Source organism: Medicago truncatula, chromosome 7 (genome assembly GCF_003473485.1).
Source record: "Medicago truncatula cultivar Jemalong A17 chromosome 7, MtrunA17r5.0-ANR, whole genome shotgun sequence".
NCBI lineage: Eukaryota > Viridiplantae > Streptophyta > Magnoliopsida > Fabales > Fabaceae > Medicago > Medicago truncatula.
Window position 1 is genome coordinate 20,878,877 of NC_053048.1, and position 27,880 is coordinate 20,906,756.

Below are 27,880 nucleotides of genomic sequence, written 5' to 3' on the forward strand. Positions count from 1 at the left end.
GCAACAACCTAACGCGAATGCTGGTGTGAATGCTGAGACAAGAATGTTGAAGACTTTCATGAGGAATCATCCTCCAACCTTCAAGGGAAGATATGACCCCGATGGAGCCCAGACGTGGCTTAAGGAGATCGAGAGGATTTTTCGAGTGATGCAGTGCATTGAGGTTCAGAAAGTGCGATTCGGTACGCATCAGCTAGCTGAGGAAGCAGATGACTGGTGGGTTATCCTTCTACCTAACCTTGAGCAAGATGGAGCTGCTGTGACTTGGGCTGTGTTTAGGAGAGAGTTCCTGAGAAGATACTTTCCGGAAGATGTTCGCGGGAAGAAAGAGATCGAGTTCCTTGAGCTGAAACAAGGAAACATGTCCGTGACGGAGTATGCTGCCGAGTTTGTTGAGTTGGCAAAGTTCTACCCACATTATACTGCTGAGACTGCTGAGTTCTCGAAATGCATCAAGTTTGAGAATAGTTTGCGGCCTGATATTCAGAGGGCGATTGGATACCAACAGATCCGAGTTTTTCCAGATTTGGTGAACAGCTGTAGGATCTATGAGGAGGACACCAGAGCTCATTACAAGGTTGTTAATGAGCGGAAGACTAAGGGCCAGCAGAGTCGCCCTAAGCCATATAGTGCCCCTTGTAACGCCCTAGTCGTTATTTAATTATTTTTGATTTATTTGGAGCTTCATATTTGATTTTATGTGATTTTTGGTGATTTATGTGGTGTGTGTATTTTATTATATGATTTATTTTATTAATAATTAGAATAAGTGGAAAATATAATTGATTAGAGTTTTGGGGGTTATGTTATAATTAATAGAGTTAAGGGGGAGTTAATTGTTAATTCTTAATTTAGGGAGTTACAATTGGGAGTTAAAGAAAGGAAAAACCAGAGAAACTGTTTTACGTAGAAACAAGACTTTTGGGAGAAAAGGGAGAGAAGAGCAAGTAGAGCCAAGGATCATTTTGCTGTGCATTTTTCTTCTGCTATTCTAAGGTAAGGGTGAGGTTTACTGCAATTGTATAGGTTCTGAATTCTGATTTTGTTTTTAATAGGTTTATGTGAGAATTCGGAGAAGTTAGGTTTTGTTAAATTAATGGGTTTTAAGAGTAAGGATTGTTCTTTTTATGTTAGAAATGGGTTCTGAGTGCTTATAACCTTTCATTGCATATCTGTAAACTGATTTGGGGAGTGAATTGGAGGAAAATGGAATTTTTGGGAAAAACCTGCATTCTGCCCGTACAGGAGTTCATCGCTCGCCTCGCAAGTAGCCTTTGCTCGCCAAGGCGAGTGAGCAACTTCATGGCTCGCCTCGCGAGTGAGACAACTCGCCATGGCAAGTACCTGTGAGGGAAACTGAATTTTTGAAGTGTTGTTATAAGATGAAATATAGATAGTTTTGAGTGTCTAAATGATTTTAGAGAGGACTGGTGCAAGTTTTAGATCAAAAAGATGAATAGGGAGCTTAGAATTGAGGATTTAGTGAGAAAAATGTCAAAACTCCCGAGAGCAGCCTTTTTCTGTTCGCCTCGAGTTCGCCTCGAACTCGCCATGGCGAGTGCCCTTTTTCCTGAGCTCGCCATAGCGAGCAGATGTATGTTTTTATTTAATTAAGTTATACATGAATGTTGTAAATTGGAGTGGTGAGTCATATACACATATATGCATAGGTTGGGTTGTATGTAGATATACACAAGTGGGTCAGTTGCATAAGCATAACAGTGGGAGATCTTCAGCTCTGGAACGCCTTGTCGTTCAAAGTGATGGAGCACTAGTTGCTCAAAGCGGTGTTAGTGGTGAGGACTTATGTCCTGAAAATGAATGCTTTAACCATTCTACAACGGTGAGGGCTACGGTCCTGATTATGGTACCACATGCATGGGTGTTGTTAGAGGAGTCTTAGTGGAGTGGTGATGAGTTGCATGAGTCGTTGAGGGGGTTGTTAATTACCATTGTTGATGATATTTGAAAATGATGATATTTATATATTGTTGATGAATTATATGATAGGGTGTTAGATTCAATTGATGCATTCTTTATCTATATTATTGTTGTGAATCTCACCCCTATGGGTAACTTGCAGGTGATCCTGAGTAGTTGGTGGTGGCTCAAGTGTCTAGGACTCTGATACGTTTGGGATGGGATTTCTTATTTATTATCATTCCTTATGTATCATATTTCTGGAACATGTTGATGTAGTCTTTATCTAGTTATTGGAATTATGATGATGAGGCTTTTATGCCAAGATTACTTTATGGAGAATTAAAACGGTTGTTGGAGTTATTTTAATGCAAATATTTCCGCTGCAAGTTAATGATGTTTATGAAGGATGTTTTTAATAAATAGTTTTATATTCTATTTAAGAGGTTTTAATATGAAGTGTGACATGCCCGTTTTTGGGATTTACTCTGATGTTATTTATTATTAAATTGATTTTGGGAAACGGGGTGTTATACCCCTGCTGATAAGGGCAAACAGAGGATGGTCTAGGAGAGAGATCTAAGAAAAAGGATGTTCCTGCTGAGATTACTTATTTCAATTGTGGTGAGAAAGGCCACAAGAGCACTGTTTGTCCAGAGGAGGTGAAGAAATGTTTCTGGTGTGACAAGAAGAGTCACACATTAGCTGACTGCAAAGATGGTGATATCGTGTGTTTCAACTGCAAAGAAGAGGGTCATATTGGGTCCCAGTGTAAGCAGCCTAAGAGGGCACTGACTACGGGTAGAGTTTTTGCTCTGGCTGGTACTCAGACAGAGAATGAGGATCACTTGATCAGAGGTACTTGTTATATTAATAATACTCCTTTAGTTGCTATTATTGATACTGGTGCTACGCATTGCTTTATTGCTTTCGATTGTGTTTCTACTTTGGGTCTTGATTTGTCTGATATGAATGGAGAGATGGTTGTCGAAACTCCAGCTAAGGGTTCGGTGACTACTTCTCTCGTATGTTTGAGATGTCCTTTCTCTATGTTTGGTCGTGATTTTGAAATGGATTTAGTTTGTCTACCTTTGAGCGGTATGGATGTGATTCTTGGTATGAATTGGTTAGAGTACAACCATGTTCATATCAATTGTTTTAGCAAGTCAGTATATTTCTCTTCCGTTGAAGAGGAAAGTGGTGCAGAGTTCTTATCTACTAAGCAGCTGAAACAACTGGAACGCGATGGTATTTTGATGTATTCTTTGATGGCTTCTTTATCTATTGAGAATCAGGCAGTGATTGATAAACTACAAGTGGTATGCGATTTTCCTGAAGTTTTTCCAGATGAGATTCCTGATGTGCCTCCAGAGAGAGAAGTCGAGTTTTCTATTGATCTTGTTCCTGGAACGAAGCCGGTGTCGATGGCACCTTATTGTATGTCTGCTTCCGAGTTAGCTGAGTTGAAGAAACAGTCAGAAGATTTGCTTGAGAAGAAATTTGTCAGACCAAGTGTTTCACCTTGGGGAGCGCCAGCTTTGCTAGTGAAGAAGAAAGATGGTAGCATGAGATTGTGTATTGATTACCGTCAGTTGAACAAAGTAACTATCAAGAATAGGTATCCACTACCGAGAATTGATGATTTGATGGATCAGTTATTGGGTGCAAAAGTTTTCAGCAAGATTGATTTGAGATCAGGTTATCACCAGATTAAAGTAAAAGATGAAGATATGCAGAAGACAGCTTTCAGAACGCGTTATGGTCACTATGAATATAAAGTTATGCCTTTCGGTGTGACCAATGCACCTGGAGTGTTTATGGAGTACATGAATCACATCTTCCATGCATTTTTGGATCGGTTCCTGGTTGTTTTCATTGATGACATTTTGATTTACTCCAAGACTGAAGAAGAACATGCTGAGCATCTGAAGATTGTCTTGCAAGTGTTGAAAGAGAAGAAACTTTATGCTAAATTCTCTAAGTGTGAGTTCTGGTTGAAAGAAGTAAGTTTTCTTGGCCATGTTATTTCTGGTGATGGTATTGTTGTAGATCCCTCTAAAGTAGAAGCGGTATCGCAATGGGGGACTCCTAAGTCAGTTACAGAGATTAGAAGCTTCTTGGGTTTAGCTGGTTACTACCGAAGATTTATTGAAGGATTTTCTAAGTTAGCACTTCCGCTAACGCAGTTGACTTGTAAAGGAAAAGCTTTTGTGTGGGATGTTTATTGTGAGAATAGTTTCAGTGAATTGAAGAAGCGGCTGACGACAGCTCTGATTTTGATTTTGCCGAAGTCCGATGAACCTTTTGTGGTTTACTATAATGCATCCAAGCCGGGTTTAGGAGGTGTACTTATGCAAGATGGTAAAGTGGTAGCTTATGCTTCAAGACAGTTGAGAATTCATGAGAAGAATTACCCGACGCATGATTTAGAGTTGGCGGCTGTGGTCTTTGTATTGAAGATATGGAGACATTACTTGTATGGTTCGAGGTTTAAGGTGTTTAGCGATCACAAGAGCTTAAAGTATTTGTTCGATCAGAAAGAATTGAATATGAGGCAGCGTAGATGGCTAGAATTGCTGAAAGATTATGACTTTGGTTTGAATTATCATCCAGGTAAAGCTAATGTTGTTGCAGATGCTTTGAGCAGGAAGACATTGCATATGTCCGCTTTGATGGTTAGAGAGTTCGAATTACTTCAACAATTTAGAGATATGAGCTTGGTTTGTGAGTGGTCACCTCAGAGTGTGAAACTGGGAATGCTGAAGATTGATAGTGAATTTTTGAAGAGTATTAAAGAGGCACAGAAAGTTGATGTCAAGTTTGTAGACTTGTTCGTTGCTAGTAATCAGACTGAAGATGGTGACTTTAAAGTTGATGACCATGGTATGTTGAGGTTCCGAGGTCGGATTTGCATTTCTGACGATGCAGAGATGAAGAAAATGATTCTTGAAGAGAGTCACAGAAGTAGCTTGAGTATTCATCCGGGAGCTACAAAGATGTATCATGATTTAAAGAAGATCTTCTGGTGGTCTGGATTGAAACGTGATGTGGCACAGTTTGTGTATTCCTTTTTAGTTTGTCAGAAGTCGAAGATTGAGCATCAGAAACCTGCTGGTATGATGGTATCGTTAGATGTGCCAGAATGGAAATGGGATAGTATATCCATGGATTTTGTGACGAGTTTTCCGAATACTCCTAGAGGGAATGACGCGTTCTGGGTTATTTTTGATAGATTGACGAAGTCGGCTCATTTCCTACCGATTAATATTAGTTTTCCTGTTGCCTAGTTGGCGAAATTTATATCAAGGAGATTGTGGAGTTACATGGTGTTCCTTCGAGCATTGTATCAGATAGAGATCCAAGATTTACTTCTAGATTTTGGAAAAGTTTGCAAGAGGCTTTGGGTTCTAAGTTGAGATTGAGTTCGGCATATCATCCGCAGACAGATGGTCAGTCGGAGAGAACAATTCAGTCGCTAGAGGATTTGTTGAGAGTGTGTGTTCTTGAGCAAGGAGGAACTTGGGATAGTCATATTCCGTTGATTGAGTTCACATACAATAATAGTTATCGTTCTAGTATTGGAATGGCACCTTTTGAGGCTTTATATGGTCGGAGATGCAGAACTCCGTTGTGTTGGTTTGAGTCAGGAGAAAGAGTGGTCCTAGGACCAGAGATTGTTCAGCAGACTACTGAGAAAGTTAAGATGATTCAAGAGAAAATGAAAGCGTCGCAGAGTCGACAGAAGAGTTATCATGATAAGCGTAGGAAATATCTTGAGTTTCAAGAAGGAGACCACGTGTTTTTGAGAGTCACTCCTGTGACTGGTGTTGGACGTGCTTTGAAGTCAAAGAAGTTGACTCCGAGATTTATTGGTCCGTATCAGATATCGGAAAGAGTTGGAACGGTGGCGTATCGAGTGGGATTACCACCGCATCTTTCGAATTTGCATGATGTTTTCCATGTGTCGCAACTTCGGAAGTATGTTCCGGATCCATCTCATGTGATCCAGAGTGATGATGTGCAAGTTAGAGACAACCTGACGGTAGAGACCTTACCGGTGAGGATTGATTATCGGAAAGTGAAGACGTTGAGAGGCAAGGAAATACCCCTTGTTAGAGTCGTTTGGGCTGGGGCGACTGGTGAAAGCTTGACGTGGGAGCTTGAAAGTAAGATGATGGAGTCTTATCTAGAGTTGTTTGCTTGAGGTAAATTTTTGAGGACAAAAATCTTTTAAGTTGGGGAGAGTTGTAACGCCCACTTTTATTTAATTAATTATTTAATCGAGTTTAGACGAGCTATATTATATTTATATAATATATGTGTGAATTTTGTTGATTTATGACGATTTAGATGATTTGGATGATATTGAGATGAGTTATGAGTTTTGATGATTTTGTTGAGATATGAGACTTATTTAATTGTTAAATAAAATAAGATTTGCAAATAAAATAAAATATTTAGTTGTGGGCTGTTTTGAGATTTTAGAGAGTTTTGGGGGAGAAAGTGAGATAAGATAAGATATTGGGAAGAGATATAAAAAGGAAAGACCTAGGTTGTAGAAAATTTGTACGTACAACTGTTTTTGGAGAAAAGGAGGAAAAGTCAAGAGAAGAGAGAATCACCAAGGGAAAGCTGCGATTTCTTCATACAAGGTAAGGGTGAGACTAATGATTCAGTAATATTGATTTCTTCATCGCTCGCCACGCGAGCCTTTTCCCCTCGCCTCGCGAGTTACAAGTCGTAGCTCGCCACAACGAGCAACCTTACTTGCCATAGCGAGCATGACCAGAGAGCATGTTGATTTTCGTATTTTGGACTTTTGAGTTGAACCTTAGATGCTTTTGAGTACCTTTAGATGTGTATTAAAGATTAGAGGATGACTTAGAACGAGATTGAACCCGGAACAACCTAATCTCAAAGAATCAATATTACTGAATCATTAGTCTCACCCTTACCTTGTATGAAGAAATCGCAGCTTTCCCTAGGTGATTCTCTCTTCTCTTGACTTTTCCTCCTTTTCTCCAAAAACAGGCGTACGTACAAATTTTCTACAACCTAGGTCTTTCCTTTTTATATCTCTTCCCAATATCTTATCTTATCTCACTTTCTCCCCCAAAACTCTCAAAACAGCCCTCAACTAAATATTTTATTTTATTTTCAAATCTTATTTTATTTAACAATAAAATAAGTCTCATATCTCAACAAAATCATCAAAACTCATAACTCATCTCAATATCATCCAAATCATCTAAATCGTCATAAATCAACAAAATTCACACATATATTATATAAATATAATATAACTCGTCTAAACTCGATTAAATAATTAATTAAATAAAAGTGGGCATTACAACTCTCCCCAACTTAAAAGCTAAAAAGAAGCCAAACTCGTCTAAACTCTTATCTCACTTTTTAGCTTTTTGAGAAGAAAGCTAAAAAGAGGAAAATTATGCCATATTTATGTGCTGATTTGGTGCATATTTATGTGCAGATTTAGTACAATTATATGTTCTGATTTGGTGCAAATTTATGCGCCGATTTAGTACAAATTTATGCTCCGATTTAATGCAATTTTATGTTGTTCCTTTAGCTATAAGTAGAGGAGCCAAACTTACATCAAAAGTGGACTCCATTTCTACTCACAATAAAATGTTAGAGACTCAAATCTCTCAAGTAGCCCAACAAGTGGCTACTTTCTCTCAAACCTTCCGAGTATTTCCAGGTCTAATTGAAACCAACCCCAAAGGCCATATAAATGCTATTACACTTAGGGTTGGTAAGTAGTTAGAGGACCCCATTGTAAAATCCAAGACTATTGAGGGTGAGATAGAGAGCGAAAAACCACAAAGTGAGGAAACCAAGGTAGAAAGTGAAAAGCCTAACGTACCACCACCATATAAGCCAAAAATTCCTTTCGAACAAAGGTTTACTAAGTCTAAGTTAGATGAAAAATTTAGGAAATTTGTTGAAATGCTAAACAAGCTCTACATTAATGTTCCTTATAACAAAAGAAAAATTGAGAAGGATGAGACGGTGAACCTTACGGAAGAACGTAGTGCAATAATCCAAAACAAATTTCCACCTAAACTTAAGGATCCAGGGAGTTTTTCCATACCATGTGTCATAGGATCTGACACCATTGAAAAATCCATGTGTGACTTAGGAGAAAGTGTCAATTTGATGCCATTGTCCCTTTGTGAAAATTTGGGTATAGGGTAGATAAAAATTTTGATCGTCAAGCTAACGTTGTGTGAGAGGCAACGCACGAGTTTAATTGCTTTTGTTTTGTTTTGTTTTGTGTTATTTTATTTTATTTTGTAGGTGGATTGTCCAAAAATGAGAAAGAAAAGAAATTTTTTGAAGCCTTGTGACCAAAGAGTTACGCACGGTCCATGCTTATGAGCACACGGCCGTGCACGATAGTCCTGCCCCCAAAAACTACTGAAATTGTGAGCTTTCCCTTTTCTTTTTTCTTATTCTTTTGTTTCATTGAAGACAATGTCTAACCCAAGTATGGGGGATTCAATAAACTGTCTAGTCTAGTAAGTGTCGTAGTGTTTCGAACTCCCTTGAATTTAAATTTCTGTTTTGTTTTGTTGCAAAAGGCATGTAAGCAGCTTGTTTTTATTGTGTAATGTGACATAAATTTTTTTTAAAAATTTCTTCCAAAATGGCTGTTTTTGTACATGAAAATGATTTCTTGTGTTTTGAGTGTTCTTTCTATACCCACATCATGTTTAATTGTGAAAATTCTCTTTGAGAAAAGTACAAAGTTGTAGTCTTTGAGTAAGTGTGTAGGTAGGTATTTTAAGGAGCATGTTCTAACTTTAGTGGTAAATTGGCCCTTAAAAGTTTTCAAAGTAAAAGTAGTATAAGTTAGTGTGGTGGAATAAAAAGATCAAGGTGACCACGTGCCCAAAATTGGTTGGTCAACAAGACATTAATCAAATGATCAAGTGCCTAAAACTGGTTGATTATAAAGACGGTTGGTAGCTAAATAGAGGACACCATTGACTTAGGTTGGTAGGAGCTGTAACGCCCCAATTTTATTTATTTATTATTGGTTGATTTAAAGTCTTTTTATATATGATTTTATATTATTATGTTGATTAAGTGGTGTGTAGCTATTTATTAAGTAGTGTTATTTTATTATTTTAATAGAATAAGATTTGAAAATAAAATAATATTGAGATGAGGGGCTGTTTTGAGAATTTAGAGAGTTTGGTGGAATAAGTGAAAATAAGATAAAGAGGGTTGATGAAATAAATAGGAGAAAATAGGTCAGAATAGTGGGCACGTGAAACAAGTTGCTTCGGAGAAAAGAGAGAAAACCAGAGAAGAGAAGAACCAAGAGGAAAGGCTGCTGATCGATTTTGATTAAGCTAAGGGTGGGATTAACCTTCACTAATTCTAAGTGTATGATTTTGAAAATTGAATTTAACATGTTGTAGGTTGTAGTTTTGGAAATTTGGGAATTAGGTTTATAAGTTGTAATTGGTTGGTTTAATAGTAGCTAATTCATTGAATTAATGTAAGGGGGAGTCTCTATTCACCGTAAGGGTTAAATGAATATATGGGTAATGAAAGGTTTTTGTTTTCTATTATTCTTTTATGATCTTATTGCTACTGTTTGTGCCGTATTCCATATATAAACATATGTTGATTGTTGCTTCTGTTCCGTTTTCGATTGCCATTGCAATGACATGAGAATGATCTTGCTTTTAATTTGAGCTATTGTGCTTTGTGCTACTATATGTTAAATATGCGTTTATTAGAAAGTAATTATATATGTCATTATTTTCTGAGAACTGCTATATGGTGCGACATATAGCAGCGACGAAACGCACGACGTCACCTCCCTCACGTGCACTCTCAATTTCTATTGGTCATTTATTTATTTTTTATTAAATTCAATTATTTAAAATAAACAATAAAAAAGTGAAATATCAGTGCATAAGAGAAAATAACACATTTGCTGTCATGATCACATATTTTGTATGAACTTTGTAGAGTCTAATCGACATCTTGCAACTCATCTCTGCCGTTACTTCCACCGATCTTGCTTTATTCCTTGTTTTCATTGCCGCAGTTGTTTGTCTTCAAATCTAACGAACAGAGAGACGTCATACAACTACTACTCCATAACCTCATTCATATATGAACTTTCCAGCAAGTTTCATTTCATTATAAGATTGAAATCGTCAAATCACACTTGATTTTTATATATAAAAAAAAGTAAACAAGCAGTTACAGGATTGATTTACTCCCCTTGCCTTTGCACCGATTCACATAGTTGCAGCCAAAAAGATCTAAGGTCGAATTGGACATTTGTATGAAATAGAATTTAAGAGAGCGGCCCCATCAAGATGTCAGGTCAGTCGCGGGATTCACACGACAGTTGTGTCGTGCATTTAATCATTTTCCTTTGGTAAATGGCTTATATTACTGAATTAGATATTTAGGTAATTTGTTTTAGAAATTGGAAATGATCTAAAATAATAATTTTTCTATGAGTTACCGTAAGCTATTTTGGAATATATATTAATATTTTAATTTAAGAGTGATAATCGTAAAGAGTTATAAATAATAAAAGTTTTAGATGAAGAATTGAATTGGTTAGATATCAATTGATGAGCAAAGATGATTTACTTTGATGATTAAATGTGAAAATATTTATATATTGTGAAAGACGTTGATATGGAGTTGTAATGATTATATTGGATGATTATTGTTGATGTTAACTTGCTGCATATTATTTAATGGTGTTGCCTTGCTGTCGTGATTAGGATTGCTAATGTTGGTCTAATTTGTTTAAGTTGTAAGATGTTGATCCAAATTATTGGAATTTTAAGTTTTTAATGTTGTCAAAATTGTGGAAGTCGTAGTTGAAGTTGTTATTGGTGACCTTTTTATGTTCAGATGGTGTACTCTTAGATTGTCGTCTTATAAGAGGTGGTGTACTCTTAGGTTGTTGTTTATAAGAGGTGGTGTACTCTTAGGTTGTCGTATTATAAGAGGTGGTGTACTCTTTATAAGAGGTGGTGTACTCTTAGGTTGTCGTCTTATAAGAGGTGGTGTACTCTTAGGTTGTCGTCTTATAAGAGGTGGTGTACTCTTACGTTGGCGTATTATAAGAGGTGGTGTACTCTTACATTGCCGTATTATAAGAGTTGGTGCACTCTTACGTTGTCGTCTTATAAGAGGTGGTGTACTCTCACGTAGTTGTGTTGTCAGGTGGATGTTGTCGTTGACGGATCGTTGAAGTTGTTGATAATAACAACCATGGAATAATGATGAATACGTTGTTGCTTATGTTATGTTTATGTTATTATAAGATGATGATTTATGTTGTTGATTATATTATTATTAATTGATGATATTTATGTTATTAAATATAATTGTTGAATTATATGTTTAATATTATTGTTTTGTGAAATCTCACCCCTTCTGCTTGGAAATGTTGCTCTTCGTATGAGTAACTTGCAGGTAATCCAGAGTAGGTTGCTGTTGTGCTGTCGTGAGTGGCCTTGCCTCACTGAGTCTTAGGTTGCTTTGATACGTAACGGGAGGGGATCTTTAGTGGATATTTCTCTTTCCTTTACGTATATGCTATGTTTACACGTTACTTAAACTGAATTTATGAGATGATTATTATGAGGCCTGCGTGCCAAGACTATTTATGAATTTGAATTTAATTCCGCTGCTTTATGATGAAGGATAAATTATGATTTATCTATTTTGAGATTTTAAGAAATGTGATATCCCGTTTTATGTTGTTTACTCTGATTTTATGTTTGAAATTTTTAAGTTGGGAAAACAGGGTGTTACAATTGGTATCAGAGCAGGTCGGTCCGTCCGGGCAAGTAGTTGAGTCGTGTGTCAGTTTATATTGTCTCGTTGTTGTCCTGAGTTGTTGTTTACTGTGTAGAATTCTAAGATGGCTGGAAGGAACGATGCTGCTATTGCTGTTGCACTGCAAGCTGTGGCTCAAGCTGTAGGACAACATCCACAAGTTGGTGCTGGTAACGATGAAGTAAGAATGTTGGAAACTTTCCTGAGGAATCATCCACCAACATTCAAGGGAAGGTACGACCCTGATGGAGCTCAGAAGTGGCTCAAAGAGATTGAGAGGATCTTCAGAGTTATGCAGTGTAGCGAGGTGCAAAAGGTGCGGTTCGGCACGCACATGCTAGCTGAGGAAGCTGATGACTGGTGGATTAGTCTTCTACCCGTCCTAGAGCAAGATGGTACTGTTGTTACTTGGGTTGTGTTTAGGAGAGAGTTTCTGAACAGATATTTCCCGGAGGATGTCCGAGGTAAGAAAGAAATAGAATTTCTAGAGCTGAAGCAGGGAGATATGTCAGTAACAGAATATGCTGCAAAGTTTATGGAGCTTGCTAAGTTTTATCCACATTACACCGCTGAGACTGCTGAGTTCTCCAAGTGCATAAAGTTTGAGAATGGTCTGCGTGCTGATATTAAGCGGGCCATTGGTTATCAGAAGATTCGTCAATTTTCTGAGCTGGTGAGTAGCTGTAGAATTTATGAGGATGATACCAAAGCCCATTATAAAGCTAGGGGTGAGCGGAGGAATAAAGACAAGAGTCGTCTTAAGCCGTACAGTGCCCCGGGTGAGCATAGGTTGAATGACGAGAGGAGGCCCAAGAAGGAAGAGACTCCTGCTGAAATAGTTTGTTACAGGTGTGGTGAGAAGGGTCACAAGAGTAACACATGTACTGGTAAAGTGAAACGGTGTTTCCGTTGTGGTGAAAAGGGTCATAATGAGGTAGATTGCAATCATGATGATGTGGTTTGCTACAACTGCAAGGAAGAAAGTCATATTAGTTCAAAGTGCAAGAAGCCTAAGAAGGCCCAGACTGGTGGGAAGGTTTTTGCTTTGACTGGTACGCAGATGATGCATGAATGATCGCTTGACTAGAGGTATATTTTCGAGGACGAAAATTCTTAAAGTTGGGGAGAGTTGAAACGCCCCAATTTTATTTATTTATTATTGGTTGATTTAAAGTCTTTTTATATATGATTTTATATTATTATGTTGATTAAGTGGTGTGTAGCTATTTATTAAGTAGTGTTATTTTATTATTTAAATAGAATAAGATTTGAAAATAAAATAATATTGAGATGAGGGGCTGTTTTGAGAATTTTGAGAGTTTGGTGGAATAAGTGGAAATAAGATAAAGAGGGTTGATGAAATAAATAGGAGAAAATAGGTCAGAATAGTGGGCACGTGAAACAAGTTGCTTTGGAGAAAAGAGAGAAAACCAGATAAGAGAAGAACCAAGAGGAAAGGCTGCTGATCGATTTTGATTAAGCTAAGGGTGGGATTAACCTTCACTAATTCTAAGTGTATGATTTTGAAAATTGAATTTAACATGTTGTAGGTTGTAGTTTTGGAAATTTGGGAATTAGGTTTATAAGTTGTAATTGGTTGATTTAATAGTAGCTAATTCATTGAATTAATGTAAGGGGGAGTCTCTATTCACCGTAAGGGTTAAATGAATATATGGGTAATGAAAGGTTTTTGTTTTCTATTATTCTTTTATGATCTTATTGCTACTGTTTGTGCCATATTCCATATATAAACATATGTTGATTGTTGCTTCTGTTCCGCTTTCGATTGTCATTGCAATGACATGACAATGATCTTGCTTTTAATTTGAGCTATTGTGCTGCTATATGTTAAATATGCGTTTATTAGAAAGTAATTATATATGTCATTATTTTCTAGAAGATTCAATTTGAGTTATTGAAAAGGTCAATGGCTTATTTTATGAAGTGATTTGGTAAATGGCTTATATTACTGAATTAGATATTTAGGTAATTTGTTTTAGAAATTGGAAATGATCAAAAATAATAATTTTTCTACGAGTTACCGTACGCTATTTTGGAATATATATTAATATTTTAATTTAAGAGTGATAATCATAAAGAGTTATAAATAATAAAAGTTTTAGATGAAGAATTGAATTGGTTAGATATCAATTGATGAGCAAAGATGATTTACTTTGATGATTAAATGTGAAAATATTTATATATTGTGAAAGACGTTGATATGGAGTTGTAATGATTATATTGGATGATTATTGTTGATGTTAACTTGCTGCATATTATTTAATGGTGCTGCCTTGCTGTCGTGATTAGGATTGCTAATGTTGGTCTAAGTTGTTTAACTTGTAAGATGTTGATCCAAATTATTGGAATTTTAAGTTGTTAATGTTGTCAAAATTGTGGAAGTCGTAGTTGAAGTTGTTATTGGTGACCTTTTTATGTTCAGGTGGTGTACTCTTAGATTGTCGTCTTATAAGAGGTGGTGTACTTTTAGGTTGTTGTTTATAAGAGGTGGTGTAATCTTAGGTTGTCGTCTTATAAGAGGTGGTGTACTCTTAGGTTGTTGTTTATTAGAGGTGGTGTACTCTTAGGTTGTCGTCTTATAAGAGGTGGTGTACTCTTAGGTTGTCGTCTTATAAGAGGTGGTGTACTCTTAGGTTGTTGTTTATAAGAGGTGGTGTACTCTTACGTTGACGGATCGTTGAAGTTGTTGATAATAACAACCATGGAATAATGATGAATACGTTGTTGCTTATGTTATGTTTATGTTATTATAAGATGATTATTTATGTTGTTGATTATATTATTATTAATTGATGATATTTATGTTGTTAAATATAAGAGAATTGTTGTTCCCACATATAGTATGGCTGTACCACACGAGTAAAATACGAAAATGCCCTTCGGCAGTTAACTGCCGAAGTTTTTAGTAAACCGGCGGCAGCTTACTACCGAGGATTTCCTCGGCAGTTAACTGCCGAGGAAAACTGAACATAATCAGAACGCAGAAACGCAGAAACTCAGTTTTCTTCATTCTTCAAAAATCTTCCAAACCATCCAACTTCTCCAAATTCGATTTTTCAGCAAAATCAAGTGCATCATCTCCATTTAATCACAAGTAAGTATCTTGACTCATTTTTAATCATAATGTTAGTTTGGGTAGGTTTTTTTTTTAAAAAAAAATGGTAGTTTTCATGTGGTTAGGGTTGATGTAGGAATTGAATTTTTTATGAGTGCATGTAGTTTATAATTGAATGTAGTTGGTTTAATTGATGATTGAATGATGTTAGGGTATAATGTGGTTTTGAATGGTGGCAAAAGAACACATTTTGAGTATGTTTGATACTTTGCACACAAAGTGTTTGATAAAATGTGTCAATGACAATTTTATTGATTATTTAGTTAGTTTAGGTATTGGATACGATCTTGATTGTAATTCGAAAAAGTGTATGTTGAATTAAGTTGAATGTATATTGAAAAAGTGTATATTGAATTAGGTTGAATGTGTATATTGAATTATGTTTAGTTTAGGTTGAATGTGTATGATAATGCATTTGATTTTTTACGTTTGAATGTTAATGATAATGTGTATGATAATGTTTAGGTTCAATCAATGTCTTTATTTTGGTAAAGTGGTTTAATGTGAAAGTGGTTATGTTTAGGTTATGTTTAGGTTGAATGTGAAAGTCTAGGTTTTGTTTAGATTTAGTGTTTTTGATAAAGTGGTTGAATGATATTAATTTTTTATTTTTATTTTTTGTAGATATGGCCGATCAGGACCCCATTGATCCATCGAAGATGATTGGTGGTAGGCGTGCCATGACTCAGAGCCACCGCAAGGAGAGGCAGAGCGGCCACATCCCAAAGAGGGGTAGAGGTCGGAGGGGAGATGGCTCAGGAAGCTCTCAGGCTACACAGCATGAGGAGTCATAGGTTGTTGACCCGTCACAGCCTGTTGACCAGACTGGGGTGGAGTACCCGAACTATCAGGATCAGGTACAGCATGATGTGACGGATGGTGGATATGACCAGGATCATATACCACACCAGCAGGATGCAGGAGACGAGGATGACATTGCAGCAGCTGCTGCACCGGAGGTGTTACCTACGGACCCTCCCTTTCCTGGTGGACCGGCTGACTTGTCCTTGCTCCACTCTTATGCCGGTCATGTGGCGTTGCCACTCTGGTATAATTCAAATAATGTAAGTGTATTTTTTTTAATTGTTTTTTCTTTATGTTAAAATATTTTCTTTAATTTAAATGTGTGTTTGTTTAATTATTATATCCACTTTTATATGTGTTTTTTTTAATTGGTTTTTCTTTATGTTAAAATATTTTCTTTAATTTAAATGTATGTTTGTTTAATTATTATATGCACTTTTATATGTGTTTTTTTTAATTCTTTTTCTTTATGTTTAATTATTTTCTTTAAATGTGTGTCTGTTTTAATTATTATATCCACCTCTATATGTTTTTTTTTAATTATTTTTCTTTATGTTTAATTATTTTCTTTAAATGTGTGTTTGTTTTAATTATTATATACACTGTTATATGTTTATTTTTTTAATTCTATTTTTTATGTTTAATTGTTTTCTTTATATGTGTTTTTGTTTAAACCATATTTATTTTTCTATATGTTTAATATGTGTTTTTGGCGATAGAAGCAACAAGCGCATCGAGCTGATATATTTGACGACCATGGCGGACGGCTACGCAGGGATGCGTAATTATTCCTGAGGAGGTATGACCCTCGCCTACCTATACGGCGAGTTGGCGGATGCATGTAGGCCTGGACACAGAACGCTTGCGGGGAGCGTGACACTGCTCACTGTAAGAAAACTTAAATTTTATATTTATGTTAACTTTATTTTTTTGTTAACTTTTATTTTTTTGTTATATTTTTCCGTGCGTAATAATTTATAAATGTTATTTGTTTGGTTTGTGCAGGCATGGTTTTTGGCGCATTTTCCAGGGTTTTTCAGTGTTGATCTCAACACTGACTACCTGGAAAACTATCCGGTTGCAGCGAGGTGGAAGCTCCGGAAGGGTCATGGGGAGGGGATCACGTATCGGTCACTGCTCGATCGTATACAGTTAGATGATGTATGCTGGAGGCCGTACGAGGAGCACAGAGAGATCCAGGACTTCGAGGAGGTTTTCTGGTATTCTGGATGGATTATGTGCGGTGTCCGTAGGGTGTACCGTCACTTGCCCGAGAGGGTTTTGAGGCAGTACGGATACGTGCAGACCATCCCTACACATCCGACTGATGTTAGGGACCTCCCACCGCCTTCCATTGTGCAGATGTTCGTCGACTTCCGCACTCACACGCTTAAGGCGGACGATCGGGGTGAGCAGGCAGGAGAGGATACATGGCGGGTGGCGGATGGCTATGTCATATGGTACACTAGGGTGTCTCACCCTCAGATCTTGCCACCTATTCCAGGAGATCTTCTGAGGCCTGCAAATGAAGACCAGATCAGTGGGAGCGGTATGAGGCGAGAAGCTCGCCTGACACCTATGACATGGTTATTGGCGCTGTTGCCTACGCTGATGCGCAGTTAGGCCAGGAGGAGGTCATGAGCATGACCCCTCAGCAGTGGTTTGAGGCCATGACCCATATGAGGGAGCAGATCGCGCCGATTTTGACCAGGAGGAGAGCCCAGAGGCCGAGGAGGAGGCACCATCAGCACGATCAGGACCAGTAGTACTATTTATCTTTTTTAGGATTTATTTTTTAGTTTTAGTCTTTTGATCACATTGAGTTATGTATATTTGTATATTTCTACTTTGATGACATTATTTTTAATTTCATGGGCTTTTTTTACTTTGTTTAATGTACAAAAATGTTGGTTTAATTAAGTTGTGCATTTGCACCAATATTTTTTTGCTATTTGAACCGTTATGATGAATTTTAAACGTTTGTGTAAAAATCCGGCTTTCAAAATAATTTAGAATGATATTGTAATGTTTTTTAGAATGATGAAGATTTAATCGGCATGAAAATTAAAGTTTGTTCTTGTAACTTCATGTATTGATAATAAGCAATTTTCAATGAGACGTGATTGTTACTTTTTTTCTAGAGTGTAGTAGTAGTATTTTATTACTAATGACAAAGTTTTAGTTGTCTAGTCAAACCTGAACACTACTATATAATATAAGTGTCCTATTGATTTGCTTGCAATTCGTGAAAGAAGATTTGGCGAAGATTGAAGAGAAATTGAGAATTTTGTGAAGTTTTGGATGTTTAGTTTTCCTCGGCAGTTAACTACCGAGGTTTTCTTCGGCAGTTAACTGCCGAGATTTTGAAAATAAAAAATATTTTAACAACATTAATCAACCAAATAATTCGGCAGTTAACTGCCGAGGATCTTCTGCCCTACAAAATCTGGCAGAATCTCCTCTCATCCATTATTCATCTTATCTTCCAAATAATTTCTTCAAATTTCTCTCAAAATCTCTCTAAAAAACACAACCAAATCCAACCAACTTTATTCAACAAAATCACAAGTAAGTAATTATAATGCTATTAACTTACATTTTAGTTGTTATAAATGTTATTATTTTTTACTTTTTGAGTGCATTTATTATTTTTTAGTAGATTTACATGTTATAATTAATTTTTAGGGTATATGTTAGTTTATTAATGTTGTTAAAATATTTGCATGATGTTTATGTTATATGCTTATTTTTTTTATTTTAGTAAGAGTATATGATTTAAAATTTTAGGATTATTTTTATGAATTTTAGACTCTATGTATAATGTGCACATCAAGTGTTCGATGAAATGTTTGAATGAGTTTTTCATTGATTGTTTTTAGTTTCTTATTGTGTAGATTTAAAACAATGGCCGGGTGGATCGACGTTCATGCGCAATTCAACGGCGGAGAACCTCAGAGGTTGAAGGTTCGATGCCTTGGTGTAACGTTAAGACGTCTCAAGGATAAACCGACTGAATTCAACGAAAGAGTCAACCCCAGAGACACAAGGATGGTGGAACACGTTTGGTATAAACGTCCAACGCTCGACGATGGGAGAGTATCATTCACTTGGGTGGAATTAACGAACGACGAAAACGTGACGACCATGTTTTGGGAGCACAGCATGTTCCAGTGGATCGATATGCGGGTGAAGTTGCTTAGATCAACTGAAGATATCATCAAAAGTTTGATTCCGCCAGAAGATCGTCATTAGTTAGGGTAAGGTGCATTCCAACTACAACAATTGTCTTCCTTTGAATGGGGTAATTCAAACCTGTCAAACAACAGGACTCGAGCATTTCGCGAGCACCTCATGTTTCTCCTTTGAAAATATTAAATTCTTGTTATGCTGGTTTAGATGAAGGTATTAAGTGTCAAGTATTGAACCTCAATTCTGTGGCACTTGAATACCATCATCTAAAGCAAGCCTCACAAAAATTTATTCTTTTCAAAGGGAAAACATGAAGTGCTCGGCGAAATGCTTGAGTCCTGTTGTTTTGCAGGTTTGAATTTATCCCATTCAAAGGTAACACAATTGTTGAGGTTGGAATGCACATTCCAACTGCAACAATTGTCTTACCCTGGATGGGGCAGGACTCCAGTATTCGATGAGCATCTTGGACAATGGTATTCAAGTGTCAAGGAATGCACCTCATTCTTTTGACACTTGAATACCAGCGTTCAAGATGCTTATCGAATACTGGAGTCCTGCTGCTTAACAAGTTTGAATTTGCCCCATTCAGTGGTAAGATGATTGTTGCAGCTGGAAGGTAAATTTCGAAATCTAATGTGTAATGCAATGTAATGTGATAACATATATTTTGTTTTGAATGGAACAATAATTATCTTATTTTGTTTTCAAATTTATTTATTCCAAATGCAATTTTATTCTAAATACCATAATGTCAAACAAAATGTGCGCGACAGAAAAATAAAACATAAAAAAATCCAAAACAATTAGGCATTAAAAGCCATTACATTCATTCTTCCTCGTCACACAAATCAATTGGCTTGTCCGCTACAGTCCCTGCGGTACCTTGTTTTGGTTGAGGACCGAAATAGCATGTCCTCCCGCTCCTCCTCAACCTCGAGTGATTGTACACTGGCACCTTCGAACCCTTCTTTTTTTCGGAACCATCGCAAACAATTCCATGCCACGTCATAGGTGATTTTTCTTTTTTCTTCTCATCATCGTGAACGTTACCCTGATTCTGATTCTGAGACATATCTACATTAAAAGAAAAATGGCGATCAATTTAACCTATACTAACAATTCTAACCATTCTAACCTAAACTATCCTAACATATCATAAAATCAACAAATCAATATAATCGAAATTTAACAAAAAATAACATACAATTCGACCACAAAGCAATAATACAATAGGATTCAAAAAACTTACTTGTTTTTGTGATTAAAATTGACTTGTAATGGCTTCAAATGACTCAAAATCGCACCTTGGATAATTAAAAACGCAACAATGGAGTTTTGGAAACTCCTATGCAGTTAATTGCCGCCGGCTTCCTAAATACTTCGGCAGTTAACTGCCGCCAGTTTTAGGGGCATTTGCGTAATTTACTTGTGTGGCACAGCCAAACCAAATGTGGGAACAACAATTCTCTAAATATAATTGTTGAATTATATGTTTAATTTTATTGTTTTGTGAAATCTCACCCCTTCTGCTTGGAAATGTTGCTCTTCGTATGAGTAACTTGCAGGTAATCCAGAGTAGGTTGTTGTTGTGCTGTCGTGAGTGGCCTTGCCTCACTGAGTCTTAGGTTGCTCTGATACGTAACGAGAGGGGATCATTAGTGGCTATTTCTCTTTCCTTTACGTATATGCTATGTTTACACGTTACTTAAACTGAATTTATGAGATGATTATTATGAGGCCTGCGTGCCAAGACTATTTATGAATTTGAATTAATTCCGCTGCTTTATGATGAAGGATAAATTATGATTTATCTATTTTGAGATTTTAAGAAATGTGATATCCTGTTTTATGTTGTTTACTCTGATTTTATGTTTGAAATTTTTAAGTTGGGAAAATGGGGTGTTACAGGAGCTGCCCTCACTGGCCTCCCAGGGAAGATTTGATTAACCTGAAAAACTCTTAAGAAGACATCATTGACTTTAGTGGGTAGGAGCTGCCCTCACTGGCTTCCCAGGGAAGGTGTTGTCATCTTAAAAACTAAAAGTAGCTTCTGTAATTCCTTCTTACTTGTAATTGCCAAAAGATCATAAATGATTCCCACCTCTCTTATATGAAATGAAGAAAGAACTTTTCTCGGTTGGTTTATTGTTAAGGTTAGAACCTGATTCCTCATAATATCTCTTAAACAAGAGCAAGAAAAAGCTGGACTACACACACACACACTCACTTGAAACTTGTTGTTGGGTTGAATAGATTCATGTGAAATACTTGAAATTGTGATTAGTGTACGCTGAAAACAAAGCGTTGGGGGAGACAAAAGTCTTTAATTGTATTGTCATATGTTAAATGTTGTTAATGATGCTGATGTTTATGCCTTTTGCTTGTGGACAAGCAAAGATTCAAGTATGGGGGAGTTTGATAAGTCATTAATTTAGTAGTTTTAAGTGTTTATTTTATTAAGATTTTATTGTTTTTAATTACTTTTTAGCTCTATTTTACTTCAAATTTGTTTGTTTTTATTTCAGGATCAAATATGATGAATGACCGAGTCTTCGAGCAAAAGAGTGGATTAAGATGCATGATTAAAGCTTGTTTGAGAAGAAAGCTAAAAAGAAGGAAATTCTGCCATATTTATGTGCTGATTTGGTGCATATTTATGTGCAGATTTAGTACAATTATATGTTCTGATTTGGTGCAAATTTATGCGCCGATTTAGTACAAATTTATGCTCCGATTTAGTGCAATTTTATGTTGTTCCTTTAGCTATAAATAGAGGATCCATCAAGCTTGTATAATCCATATTTTATTATTGGGAATTCTCTATGACAATTATTTCCATTGAATAAAATTTCTTATTTTCTTCTTATTTAAAATTATTGTTCTTTTATTTTCAGCTATTACTTTCATGTTCGTCTTCTTTTTCTCCTTAATATCTATGTCTATGATGAACATGAGTGAGTAAACTTCTTTGTCTTGGGATTGTTGGATGAGTCTAATGACCTAATCCTATTCAAACCAAGCCTATGACCCTAATTTTATGTAAATCTATTTTTCTAATCTTATCTCACCGTTCTTAATTCTTATTTACAATATTAATCAAAGTATCGAAAGAAGAAGGTTAATATTAGACATGTGAGATTAGACAAGGTTCACGAAACATGAGAATAGTCTACTAAACCTTGAGACCTTAAAAGTTTCGCTGTTAATGGGTTTCAATAACGATCAACCATGAGAATAGGTGCAACACCCCAATTTTTTTTTTTTTTTTAATTAATTGCATGAATTTTAATAGGTGAAGTGTTGGTTAATATTATTATTGATGCTGCTTTAGCTTGAATGTTATTTTGTTGTTAAGAAGATAGAATATTGATGATGATTGATAAGTAGTACGAGAATTTATTTTAAATAAGGAGAGGAATCAAAACAAAATAAAATAGTGTCGGAGGTGTAGAATATAAGTTTCAAATAAGTGGGGGAGGGGATGAGTAAAATAATAGTGAACAGAGGAGGAGAAAATTATAACAAGTGATTGACCCAATTATAAATAGAAACATTAGGAGTTATAAGGGTCACTTTTGCTGAACGTTGAAAATAGAGAAGAGGGGAGGAGAAAAGGAGAAACCCTAGCTGTGACGGAATCAAGCCAAAGCTGGAATTTTCAAAGGAATCGAGGTAAGGGGGAGAATCTTTGCATTTAGGGTATCTTAATCTATGATATGAGGGTTATATTTTAATATGTTGTTGCTGGTATGATGTGAATTTTGACGAGAAAATGATGATGAAAGAATTGAAAGATGAGAATTGAGGAAAAACTAGTTTAAGTTTTTGAATTGAGTTTTAGTCTTAAAAAGAGTGGATAATCTGGCAGGTTAACGAAGAATTAGTGTTTGAATAATAGGGTGATGATGGAGTGAAGATTCGGGTTGGGTTTGGCGAGTTTAGGGTCGAAAACGGAGTTAGGAAAGGTCCCTTAATGCTAAATCGCAGATGCGAAATCGCAGAAAATCTGCGATTTCTGTACCCGAAATCAAAATAAATACTGGTCCCTTAGGTTTCGATGTCTGCTTAAAATTTGTAGATATGAATGTTAGCTTTAATTTGGCGTTTGTTTGACCTCATTCCAACATCTAAAACTCAAGATATGATCAAAATACTACACATAGGTCAGCTGGGTCGTGATCTTTTCAATTTCTGTAACTGAAAAAGAAAAAGAAAATCTGGCACTTTTTGGTTCATAATTAGGTTTTTATGTCTTCATGAAAGTTGTAGATATCGATGTTAGCTTTCACTAGCCTTTGGATGGAGTCTATTTAAGTATCTATAACTCAAGATATGATGAAAATAGTGCACAGGGGTCAGCAGGGTCGTTTCTTTCCCCAAACATAGGAAAAGTCAATTTTTCTGCCACTTTATGTTCCAAATTAGGTTTGGAAGTCTTCATGAAAGTTGTATATGTGTGTGTTAGCTTTCATTCCCCATTAGTTTGAATCTATTAGTCCCTCTATAACTTGAGTTATGATTTAAACACCATGTCTGGGACATGCTGCGTTGTTAATGAAATTTCAGCACAATTCTTCTAGTGGACTCTTCAACTCCTATAACAGCAATAGTAACTTTAAGAAATCCATTAGTGTTTAAAGTAAAAGTCAGGACCCCTAGGCTATATATCTATACGAGGGAATGTGTTCGAGCATAAAAGAAAGCGGTTGTTTCAAGATAAAAGCAAGTCTAAATATGAACCAAAGATAGTAACCTATGAGAACCTAATGATGCTAAAGACGGCCTAGCAATAGGGAGCGAAATACAATGATTAGAGGGGGGGGACAGGGGTGAAGTTTAAGATAGATGACTAAAACGGTGAAGTAGTTTAAGTATAGAAGGGGAGGTAGAAGAGGTATAGATAGGTTGTTCATGGCGGAGTGACAACGACGAGAGTAATCCCTTAGGGTATTTAAAAAAGTCTAATGTGGCAAGTCTATTACGAGAGCATAAAATAGGAAAGATATAAAGAAGTGAAAAAGACGATGATGAGCGAGGATATGAAATAGGTGCTTTTCGAGTAACTGACGAAGTCAAACTTAATCTCCGTAAACCCACGATGAGCTTAGGAGTATTGTTAATTGAAGAGTGAGAGAGTCATGGTAATCAAATAACTTCAGGCGAATGTTATATTAGAACGTATGAAGTGTAAAAACAAATAAAGAATATAGTGTAGTCGAATTAGGGGATCGTAGACGAAATGTAAGGAAGAATAGTGAGTTGTGAATTAAGTAATGAAAGATAATAGAAATGATGATAGAGATGAATAAGATGGCAATCGATTAGAAGAGAGCAATTAAGATGAATAGGAAAGAAAGAAGAGAAGAGGTAGTAGTTATAATGTTTGACGATAATAATAATGACTAGTATCGAGAGAATGAAACCTTGAATTATAATGAAGTCTTGGTGAGGGAAGTTTATGAAGTCGAAAGTAATGATCAAGTGCGATAATAACTTTAAATTAGAATGAGGTTCAAATTAGGAGAATGGTTTACGTATAGATGACGATCAATGTGAGGACGAAGTAATAAGATGTAAAGGTGCATTAATGAGATAATATGTATGAAGGAGTTAATGACGATGGTTAGGTAGAACCTAGTTGTAAAGGGAGGAGATGTTATGATAACGAATAAGTAAACAACTTAAGACTAAGAATGAGGAATATGGTATGATATCATAATAAAGTATATATAGATCCTAGAATAGATGAGAGAATAGGATATGTCTGTGAGATGGATAATAAAATAAAATAGAGGGTTAATGACATAGAAATGAATCGCGTGTAATGGTTGGATTAATGATGGGATAATATGGTGATATAAATGTCTTGATAGGAACAAAATGGTGAGGAGTCTTAGGACTATAATGAAGAGGATGATGAGTAATGTTATGTAAACCTATAAATACATTCGATGAAAGTTGATGAGGTCTGTATCATAAAGATGATGAGAGTGATGATGTTTATATTACGATATGAGAACTGATGATGTTTATATTATAATGATGACGAGAATGGTGAAGTTTATTTCTAATAAAAGATGGGAGAGAGGAAGTTAAAGATCATAGAAATAAGAATAGGTGTTGTTTGTTTATATGAGTGATGAACTTGGAGATGTTTAAAGAGTATAAGGATGATAATGGTGACGTTTATTTTAGTTGATGAAGAAAATAAAGAGGTTCAAAATAATTACGGTGGTGACGTTGGAGATGTTTAACAATATTTGGTGATGTAAGCAGTGATGGTTATATATGGTGATGTTTAGAGAGTAAGGTGAGGAAATGGTTGAGAATATTTATAATTGGTGATGAAAATGGTGATGTTTAATTATGGTAAAGTTCTTGTTTATGCTGTGTGTTTTGCATATTAGGGAGAGTCGTGCATTAATGAATGATGTGTTAATGATGTGTTGATGCGTATTTACTTGACGAGTCAGTCCCCATGCATGCATACTAGAATTGAGTCTAGGAAAAATGGTGATGAAAAGTCTAGTAATATATCTCTGGCAATTTGGTGATGAAAAGTCAAGTAACATATCTCTGGAAACTTAGTGATGATAGGTGTGGTACCACATTCATATAGGTCTTAGGAATGAGTCCATATGCATTTAAATGACGTACTTGTTCTTGATATTTTTAAATGTGAAGTGTAACGTGTTGGTGTGATATACAACGTGTTGAGAAAGAATAATAAATGTTGATGATCTTGTAATGGTGAAATATTGTTCTTATGATATTTTAATATTGTGAATGTTTCATAGTGAATGTTTCCTTATGATATGTTATGGCGGGATTTCTTACCCCTTTATTGTTGTTGTATTTATGGTGTCTGTACCCGTGGGGTACAGATACTTAGGACGCGAGACGCCTAGAAGGTTGCGACGGGACTTATCTTCCGTCAATTTTATTTTAGTGATGATTAGACATGTAGTAGAATATGAGCTCTGATATGTAACACCAGGGTTGGGGTTGACGATGAATTTATTTATCTTTGAGTTTAAATCTTGAGAACTATAGTTATTTATATTTCGATGTTGAATGATAAGAGAAATTTTATTAATGATATCTGAGAATTGTTTTCTGCTGTTGAAATTATTATTTAAAAGGAAAATTTAAACTATAATGTGATATCATGTGAAGTTTTATAACATCCTAATTATTAAATTTATTCTTATTATTTAATAATTATCGTCGGGAAATAGAGTGTTACAATAGGCGTGGTTGTTATTGAAACACACTCATTGAATTCGAGAGAAACCTTGGTAGGCTTTAGAGAAACCGGACTTTAGAAATAGATCTAACATACGATTTGGATTGTGAAAGATTTGTCATTATGGGTGTTTGCTTCCATATAAGATGTCTTGGAACTTGAGAACATAATTCATCACTTTGTAACGTCTTCTGAGGCCTCTTGTACTACTAAAAAAATAATGTTTTCAGACGGAATTTTCGGACGGAAGTTGATTTGTCTGAATTTTTTGGACGGATTTGGGACAGTTTTAAAGGAGAAAAATTTTCGTTCCAAAATCGTCTGAAATTTTTATGGCATGTTCAAACACGGTGTTTTCCAACGAATTTCGCACAAATTTCCTTAAAAAAAAAACAAATCTGTTCCAAATCCGTGTGAAATTTTGAGACGGATTTCGGACGGCTAATATTTGAGGGTTTTAATTTTATTTTTTAATATGGAAAATTTCATATCTCGCTTCTCACCTAGAATTTCCTTCGTGCGTGTGTTGCTTTGCTCTCAAAACCACTCTCCCTCTTTCATAACCCTAAAATCAATTTCACAATCAACTTCTCAATTTCTTCCAAAATTGTTCTCAAGCTCTTCAATCACGTTTTCAATCTCTTCAATCACGTCTCAAGCTCTTCAAGGTTTGCTTCTCTTCTCTTCAGATCTCAGTTTGGATTCTCAGTTTGTTTTTAATTTCTCAAGCTATTTAAGGTATTACCATTCACTCTCTATATTATAATATGTGTTCTCTTCAATAAATCAACCATGTTCCCATAAACTTGTACCTGATTCTTGGTTCAATTTTAGGGTTTATTTTGTTTTACTTATTAGGGTTTTTAGCGTCCTTTACCACCTAGACCTGGATTCATGTTTATTGTTGAAATATATATATTGTTAAATTTTGGTCTTTCATTTAGTTATCTTATGGGTTTTTTTATAGGGTCTGAGTTTAAGTGAGTGCTCTGACATTGTTTTTACATAGTTTTATTGTCGAATTATCACATGTTTTTCTCCTTATGCCTTTGTTTATTTTGTACAATTTATTGACATCGAGCTAAATGAAAGTGAATTGTATAAGTTTCCATTGGAATAAAGTTGGACCTGTATTAGGACTTTTATGTTTTTTTAAGCATAGATTTGGACAATCAGGCCTTTTATACACAGTAAGAAGCATAAACTTGTTAGGAAATTTATTTTTATCAGTCTGAAAATTGTTAAGAAGCATAAATTCAAATTAGTGTATGGTCTCAGCACTGAATTGTACAATGTGAAAAAGACAGAACAATTGACTTAGATGTTCTTGCTAGTTCTGTTTCAAATCTATATGATGGAATTGTTAGGCTGAAACAACTAGTGGAAAATGAGTTTCATGAGGATGAATGAGTCATAATTTTGTGATGTCTACAAAGTTGTTCTTGCAATATGTGGATGGAAATTTGAAGAAGTTAAGAGGAGATGAAGATAGAGTTATAACACGTGTTAAAGAAATAAAAGAATATTTTCATGGAGATGTCAGTAAAGAGGATAATCCACTTAGGATATTTGTTATTGTGAGAGATTTTATGGGAATGTTGGATAATGTTTGTAAAGAGCTTAGAAGGTCTAAAACTCCACGTACACCAAACCCTCTTGCTCCTTTCAGATAAATTAGACTTAGACTTTACTTACACTTAATTTCATGTGTGTGTTCAGAGGAATTAATT

At 35.7% G+C, this 27,880-nt stretch overlaps 1 protein-coding gene across 1 annotated transcript; it reads left to right on the forward strand.

The window, feature by feature from the left end:
- Window positions 1-361: 361 nt before the first annotated feature.
- On the forward strand, window positions 362-12,847 carry LOC120577013 (uncharacterized). Its single transcript, XM_039827901.1, has 4 exons — window positions 362-539; window positions 2,470-2,738; window positions 11,849-11,961; window positions 12,196-12,847. The coding sequence occupies exons 1-4, from the start codon at window positions 362-364 to the stop codon at window positions 12,845-12,847; spliced, it is 1,212 nt and encodes a 403-aa protein (XP_039683835.1).
- Window positions 12,848-27,880: the final 15,033 nt, after the last annotated feature.

Excerpts from the sequence above, each read along its gene's own strand:
- LOC120577013 (XM_039827901.1), top strand. The coding sequence starts at position 362 with ATGTCCGTGACGGAGTATGCTGCCGAGTTTGTTGAGTTGGCAAAGTTC. Across the intron at positions 2,739-11,848 it reads CGGGTAGAGTTTTTGCTCTG|AATTCTAAGATGGCTGGAAG; the intron begins GCTGGTACTCAG and ends TTTACTGTGTAG. Across the intron at positions 11,962-12,195 it reads GGTAACGATGAAGTAAGAAT|GAGAGAGTTTCTGAACAGAT; the intron begins GTTGGAAACTTT and ends GGTTGTGTTTAG.